The sequence below is a fragment of the Eretmochelys imbricata genome, chromosome 10, assembly GCF_965152235.1.
Source record: "Eretmochelys imbricata isolate rEreImb1 chromosome 10, rEreImb1.hap1, whole genome shotgun sequence".
In the NCBI taxonomy this organism is placed as follows: Eukaryota; Metazoa; Chordata; order Testudines; family Cheloniidae; genus Eretmochelys; species Eretmochelys imbricata.
The window spans coordinates 12,353,379-12,361,506 of record NC_135581.1 but is presented as its reverse complement, the minus strand read 5'-3'; the positions used below and the strand labels follow the sequence as shown (position 1 = coordinate 12,361,506).

At 49.3% G+C, this 8,128-nt stretch overlaps 1 protein-coding gene across 1 annotated transcript; it reads left to right on the top strand.

The window, feature by feature from the left end:
• The first annotated feature begins 2,464 nt into the window (after positions 1 to 2,464).
• On the top strand, positions 2,465 to 7,550 carry ELFN1 (extracellular leucine rich repeat and fibronectin type III domain containing 1). The gene is made up of 2 exons (XM_077828253.1): positions 2,465 to 2,506; positions 4,014 to 7,550. Exon 2 carries the CDS (start codon positions 4,485 to 4,487, stop codon positions 6,873 to 6,875), a length of 2,391 nt encoding a protein of 796 aa, XP_077684379.1. The 5' UTR covers positions 2,465 to 2,506; positions 4,014 to 4,484; the 3' UTR covers positions 6,876 to 7,550.
• Positions 7,551 to 8,128: the final 578 nt, after the last annotated feature.

Below are 8,128 nucleotides of genomic sequence, written 5' to 3'. Positions count from 1 at the left end.
AGATAAGCCAACATGGAGATCCAGAGCTGAACCTCCCCAAGAGTCAAAGGCTGGGTTCAGAGCCACTCTGGGGGATAGATCCAAGCTCAGATGTCCCCAGAGTTTGAGGGTTCAGCTCAGAAGCGCTGGTTCAGGCTAAAGTGGGAGCTCGGAGATAGGGGAGGCAGAGACTCGGCCCATCAAAGAGAAGGAAGGAACTACCCAGGATTCTTCATTCCCTGACCTGATCTCCTGTGTTGTACTGCTGTGCTATGGGCAAACAGTGGGGAGTGAAGGGATTCTTGCAGTGTGTGTAAGGTCAGATTGTGCCTTTAATGCACAGGCCCACGTGGGGGCGGTATTGTGCTGCACCAAGGCAGCAGGAGCTCCAGGAGGTATTGCATCTCAGGGAGGTCCCAGCACACGGGGTTGGGAGGTGGGGTGGCACGCACTGCCATGGCTGGGGGGAGGGTGCACTTCTCACACCATTTTCAGGGTGACTTGCTCCCCAGGGAACAAGTGAGCGATCTCTGAACAGGGGAAAGGGAGGAGCTGCAGTTGTGGCTGGCAGCTGTCCATAAATGGAGTGGAGAAGGCTCTTAGGCCAGCAGAACTCTAACCACACGAGTAAGCAAAAAATCTAAGCCTAGTCAGCCAATCGGCTTGTAAAGCACGTCGAGAGCTTTTGGGTGAAAGGGGCCATATACAGAGTAAAAAACATCAGTCATGACTTCCAACCCCAACTTAACTTGCCTGGCCCTACTGAGAACAAGCTGTGAGCTTCTCTTCTGAGTTTGCTTTGTATCGGGAGAGGCTGCAAAGGGAAGGGGCTTCCAGGGCAGGAGATGGACTCAGAGAGGAAGCCCATGGCTTGTGAACAGAGATTACATTCAGTGGCATGTGTTTACAACGTGAGCTCCAGATGAGCACTCCCCATCTTCTCATCGAGGGTTCCAAGTGCTTTAATTCAGCCTCCTACCATCCTGTGAACAATGGAAGTAGTTTCATTGTCCTCATTTTATTGAAGAAGAAACTGAGGCCAGGAAAGGTTAATTGACTTGCCCAAGCCACAAGGGATACAGTGGCATATCTGAGAGTATCATCTACGTGACTCTCAGACCTGGGCTGTAGTCATTAGCCTCTGCTCCTTCCATTAGCGAAGGGAGGATGTAAGGTGTTTGAGGCTAATCACTGAAACACCCGAGGGCAGAATTCCTTTTCCATTCCATGCTGCGTCCAAGGCCTAGTCTACACTAGAAGATGGTTGCTGGCATAGGTATACTGGCAAACTCTTCAGCTTATAATGCCATGTCCCAAACAAAATAAGCTATACCAGAAAAAGCACCTTTTTTTGCTAGTTTAACTGCATCCGCTCTAGGGCTTTCACTGGTATAGAAATGTTATAAAAAACTCCCCTGACATTACTAGACAGACAAAAGTTTCTTGGATAGACCTGGCCTATATATGGGACACTTTGGTCAGTAACTTTTGGCTTTCTCCAAAGACATTATCAACGTCTCTCCAGTTAGGGGGACTTGTGGCTGGATATTCCACTCTCACAAACAGCTGAAGTTAGAGCAGATTTTGTTATTCATGTAATGTAAAACAAACTGTTCCATTTTGGGATATTCATTGTTCGCTATTCAGTAAGGACCAATAAACTGTTTCACTGCTCATTATTACTGGCCTGTTTACCAGGCTATAGTGTGTGACTGGCTAACAGGGTCCTCAGCTTTGAAAAACGTTCTGTTTCATATTCTGTGGGTCTGAGATGGAAAATAAGGGCCAGATTTCAGCGGAACTGCTTGCAGCATGAGGTCCTGCTCAATGGGAGGAGGCAGAATCTAGCCTGAAATTCCCACTGTTGCCATGTTTCATACGACTCATTGACCTGCCCCACCCAGCACAGAGTCACGTAGCTACCCCAGTGCTGGGCGGGAGGTGGGAAAACAGACTGGATTAATTAGAAGTGCATGTTAATGGGCGACAACTCCACTGCCGGACAAGTCCTAGGGAGTAACAGCAGCTTAATTTTTCAATCTGTTATTTCCTAGTATCTGGGAAAGGACTGGTCCAAGCAGCATGCAGCTACCCTGGGAAGAAGACAACTTCTGTGTGCTTTCCCATGGAACCAGGTTCTGCCCCGCACGGATGAAATTGGGGTCTGAAAGCCAGTCAACTTGCTGGTTTCTTTTCCACTTGTGAGTTATGAACCAGTTTGTTGGCTGCTTTCAAATGATCCAGATGTCATTTCCTAACACCTGGGAGCAGAGGACCTGGGTTGTAGGCTAGCTTTCGTGAGAGCGCTACCAGAATGCTGGGTGGGAGTATAATAAGTGAGCAAATGAAATTCGGGGAGCGTGTCTGTTCCTAGGAACAACCACCTATGTGTTCTGCAGAGCCCTTGGTGAAAGAGAGAGACCCTCTCCTGGACCCACCTTCCCTCCCACGTGGTTCTCAAGATATTTCACTGTGTGGAGTTTCAGGAAGTGCTTCACGAGCCACTGGGGGGTTCCCAGACAGCAGCGTGAGTACTAGTGTTCTAGCTGGCAAATATTCACAGCAAGCCTTGACCCCACTCTGAGCCCTGGGCCCACCCAACCTGGTTCCAGATTTGCTAAATTTTGCAAATGTCACAGAAGAAGGCTCACAGGAGATAAATTCACAAACTACCACCCCTATTAAGGCCCAGGACACCCCACTATTTACCAATGATAGCTTCACCGGGTCCTGATAGATTCTGCTCTTCATCCTACTGTTTCCTGGGATGGAGAACTTCCAGACATGGCTTCGGCCCCCGCAAATCTCAAGGGTCTGCTAGGTGGGCCAGGAAGCAGCTTTCTCACCCAAAGATTGGCAGTAAAAGGAAAGCCACTTTCTCCCTCAAGAGCAGTAAGCTTAGAGGCAGTTAGTGCCCCATAAGGCACAGCATGCTAGCTAGTAAGTCCTTCAGGGGTACAGCTGGTTTCAAAATGGGATTTTTTCCACTGAAAATGTCAACTTTTTGTTCAAAAGACAAAACCTAAATGTTTTTGGCCAAAATCTGTCAGAAACTGAACAAATGTTCAAATTTCCATTTTCCAAGAAAACATCATTCTTGGAGGATAGCAGAGACACTTTCTGCAAACATTTTCCTTTACTCAAAAACCCAGAAAACGTTTCAATGGAAAATGCTAAACAATCCTACTCAGAACTCTGTAGCAAAAGTTAACTAGGAATTCGGAGGTTTTTCTTAGTACTGTGACGTTACCGGGGTCCTCAGAGGGTTCCCTGTCCACTCTCCTGAGTCTAACAGGGAAGCTGCCTGCCCCTGGCCTTACAGCAGAGACATCTATAGTGGGCGAGGAAGGGTCTCTTTTTGCCCTTTGTATATGCGTTAGGCTACTAAAAGACTGGGGGAGTGACCACGTGGAATTTCCTCCACTCCTGACACTGAACATCCAAGGGAGGAGATACTGGAGACAGCAAAACGGGGAGGAGGGTTGGAAGTCACCCCCACAAAGACAAATATGATGGGGAGTGGTGAGGATCAAGATAGTGGGGGGGGCTCGTATGTTCCCTGGAAACAAACATATCCTGGAGTTACCACCCAAGTTCCTAGAAACAGCTTAGGATTCCAGTGCTGGGTTTTATCCTAAGTACCAAGCGGCTACAGGTACAGTTAGAAAGAGGCAGAATTTGAAAGAAGTCTCAACCTGCATCCAATTAGTGGGTGAAATGCTGCCATAACTGAGGTCACAAAGGCCAGGATCTAGATGGCTAACTACCAGCTTTGTGCACACAGACGTCACGTCATTAGATATCTAAATTCCAGTGCCCAAAATTAACTGCAGGCTCAATTATGTGTGACCCCACCCCAAATAAATAAACAATGGAAGCCAGGTTAAAAAACCTGGTGCCTAGTGCTAATGGAAAAGCAGGGCATGGAAAGCCAGTCCCATCGCTGCCCCAGAAGCTGCTGCAGTGTGACAAATGCTCTTAAACATTATTTTGTCTCGCTTTTGTGTTTTTGGTTTTGTTTGGTTTTTTTGCAGGTGAGTCCATTGACCAGACAAGGGCACTGAGGGGACGGACAGACAGATGCACGGAGAGGCAGATGGAGAAGAAGCCCGGTGCCAACCTGGAGATGGGCAGCAAAAAGAAAACAAGGAGAGGTACTGTAGAAAGTGAAAGAAAAGCCTGTCTCTAAACCCCCTTCCAAGTACCTACCCAGCCCTGAGTGACTTCCGCAGAAGCCCGACAAGATGCCAGAAGGGCCAATGACATAGGATCGCCCCCCATAAGCCTATGGTGGTGGCACCCTGTGGGTGGTCACTGGGCAACTTGGACAACGAGGTTCTCCTTTTCCTTGGGACACTTCCCACTGGATCCAAACCATGAGGAGAAGGGAGAGAAAAGCAAAGGTGCCCAAGGAACATTAACCCAAGGCTTCCCTGCTCTCCGACCCAGCACCCCTCCCCACTTCCAGCAGATAAGGGAACTCCTTCTCCGCGTTGCCCTTCCAGATGGCAGGTCGTCAGTGGGCAGTGACGTCAGCGCTGTGTGTGTGCGTGGCGGCCGTCTCTCTGCTGCACACAGGCGGGGTGCGGGCAGACTGCTGGCTGATCGAGGGCGACAAGGGCTTTGTTTGGCTGGCTATCTGCAGCCAGAACCAACCCCCCTATGAGTCCATCCCTCAGCAAATCAACAGCACAATTGTGGATTTGCGACTGAACGACAACAAGATCAAAAGCGTGCAGTACTCCTCACTCAGCCGCTTCGGTAACCTGACATACCTCAACTTGACGAAGAACGAAATCTCCTATATCGAGGATGGTGCCTTCTCCGGACAGTTTAACCTCCAGGTGCTGCAGCTTGGCTACAACCGCCTGAGGAACCTGACCGAGGGAATCCTCCGGGGCCTAGGAAAGCTGGAGTACCTCTACCTCCAGGCTAACCTCATTGAGGCAGTCACCCCCAATGCCTTCTGGGAGTGCCCCAACATAGTGAACATTGACCTGTCCATGAACAGGATCCAGAGACTGGACAGCAACACCTTTAGGGGCCTGAACAAACTCTCTGTCTGTGAACTCTACAGCAACCCCTTCTATTGCTCCTGTGAACTCCTAGGCTTCCTGCAATGGCTGGAAGGCTTCACCAACATGACACGCACCTATGACCGCATGCAGTGCGACTCCCCGCCAGACTACACTGGCTACTTCTTGCTAGGCCAAGGCCGGACCAGTTACCGCAATGCTCTGGGCATGCTCTCCACCCTCTGCACTGGCAGCTCCTACACCATGATACCTCGCTTTATCCCACCCAGGTACCAAGTGACCACAGCTCCGTCAGAAAGCCCATGCTCTGAGGAAGAATGTTTCTCTGGGGATGGCACGACACCCCAGGTCTCCCTCCACACGCCCGCGGGTGAGACGGAGATGCGCCCCAACATCCGAGTGAAGCATCTCACCCACAACTCGGCCACGCTGACAGTGCAGATCCCTTACCCGTTCAGCAAGATGTACATCCTGGCGCAGTACGAGAACGGCTTCTCTTCCGTCGTCACCAAGCTGAAGAAACAGAAGGAGGACATTGAGCTGACTAACCTTGTAGCACAAAAAGACTACACCTACTGTGTGGTCTCCCTCCACCACGTCTTAAGGTACAACCACACTTGCCTCACCCTCTCCCCAAACAAAATGAGCAGAGAGGACCCAGTGCCCACTCCCTCCACTGCCACCCACTATATCATGACGATCCTGGGCTGCCTGTTCGGCATGGTAATTGTCCTGGGGGTGGTGTACTATTGCCTCCGTAAGAGGCGTCAGCAAGAGGAGAAGCACAAGAAGGCAGCTGGCAGCATGAAGAAGACCATCATCGAGCTAAAGTATGGGCCAGAGATGGAGACAACCAGTATCACTCAGCTGTCCCAGGGGCAGATGCTGGGTGGGGAGACCGTGACCCGCATCCCCTACTTGCCCTCCGCTGGGGAAGTCGAGCAGTACAAGTTGATAGACAGCAGTGAGACCCCCAAGGCCACCAAGGGCAACTACATGGAAGTGCGAACAGGGGAGCAGCCTGAAAGACGAGAGTGTGAGCTCTCCATGCCGCCTGACAGCCAGAGCTCCGTGGCTGAGATCTCCACCATCACAAAGGAGGTGGACAAGGTGAACCAGATCATCAACAACTGCATTGATGCCTTGAAATCAGAGTCCACCTCCTTCCAGGGGGTGAAATCAGGGGCGATTTCCACTGCTGAGCCTCAGCTGGTACTCTTATCGGAACAGATCTCTGGCAAACATGGCTTCCTGTCCCCCGTGTACAAGGAAAGTTACAGCCACCCGCTGCAGAGACATCACAGCATGGAGGCAGCTCCCAAACGCTCCAGCACTTCCTCCAGCGGCTCCATACGGAGCCCCAGATCCTTCCGCTCTGAGGGCTCCGGCCACAAGTCAGAAGCCAAGTACATTGAGAAGACATCCCCAACCGCAGACACCATCCTCACTGTGACACCGGCGGCGGCCATTCTGCGAGCAGAGGCAGAGAAGATCCGACAGTACAGCGAACATCGGCACTCTTACCCGGGCTCACACCAGGGGGAGCAGCACGACAGCATGGGTGGGCGTAAGCCCTCCATTCTGGAACCTTTGACCAGACCCCGCCCCAGAGACCTGGCCTACTCTCAGCTCTCTCCCCAGTATCACAACCTGAGCTACAGCTCCAGCCCAGAGTACACATGCAAACCCTCGCACAGCATCTGGGAACGCTTCAAACTCAACCGGAAGCGGCACAAAGACGAGGAGGAATATATGGCCGCTGGCCACGCCCTGCGCAAAAAGGTCCAGTTTGCCAAAGACGAGGATCTTCACGACATCCTAGACTACTGGAAAGGTGTGTCTGCCCAGCACAAGTCCTGAGTCCTCACGCAGCTCGTGACTTAACACTAACTGGACCAAAAGAAACCCGCAGCAGCTATTTTTATCCCAGACTGTCTTTCAAACAAACCAACCAACCAACCAATCATAAATTATGAGAAAAATCTATAATTAGTCTATATAATATATGAGAGAGCAAGAGATTACAAAAGATCTCATGTTTATGAACACAAAGACTCTTAAAAAAACAAACCTGTGGAGTGAAAAAAAAGTTTTTGTTTTTTTTTTTTTTAAAAAAAGAAAAAATATAAAAAGGGGTGGAGGTTGGGCAGCGATTTGAGGTCTGGAGTATTCCAATGTTGCATCGCATGATTCCCTATTCCGTGATTTTGTGGATTCTTTGTGTACAGTTTGTCTTCTTCTTTCTCCTTCCCTTCCAAACAAAACAAAACAAAACCAAAAAGAGACCAGAAGGAGAAAGTTCCTTTGGGCTTTTTGCAAATGGAGTCTTCCAGCTTAGACTTTCATCCCGTCGAAGGCTCATTCATGTGTTTATTCACTGGGAGGTTTTACCACATGTTGCATTGTAAACCGAAGTTGTCCTACTGTACAGAGAAAATTTCTATATTTGCAATGTTTGCTGTATAACAAGAAAGAGAGAGAAAAAATAAGATTACATCTACTAAATATATATATATATATATAGTCACCTGTTTGTACCAGGTTTTAATCATGGAGTTTAGACAAAGAGGGTGGATTGGATTTGGAGGGTGTTTTTGTTTGTTTGTTGGGGGGGAGGGTTTGATGCTGGTGTGGGATTTTGGAGGGTGGGAATTGGTTTTTTTGTTTGTTTTGTTTTTTTTTCCTCCAGTGAATGTCTGGGTCTCGAGTTCTGATTGGTTCCAAGTGCACTCTGAAAAAAGGCACATTCTAATAGAAAACCAGCGTCCCTCTCGTTATTCCATTCAAGGGATGGGAGCCTGCCTCCTCTGGGAGCTGGAAAGGGGACCGGAGTGGAGGGTGCAACTGAGCAGTCACCATTTGATTGCCAAATAAACGCACCAGTCTCTCTCTCTCTAGCTGGATGTATTTAGAAGGCAGTGGAAATTCTGAACATAAAAGGGAACCTATCTCTGTGGGAAGGGGCAAAGGTAGCCAAAAGGTTAGGGTAAGGCTAAGTCATTGGTACTAGAGTATAGCTTGTTTTTTTTTTTTTTTTTTTTAAGCCAGAAGGAACTATGACACCATCTACTCTGATCTCCTACATAATACACAGGCCAGACGATCTCACCCAG

What these genes read in the sequence shown, in the direction of transcription:
- ELFN1 (XM_077828253.1), top strand. Translation starts at nt 4,485, where the DNA reads ATGGCAGGTCGTCAGTGGGCAGTGACGTCAGCGCTGTGTGTGTGCGTG.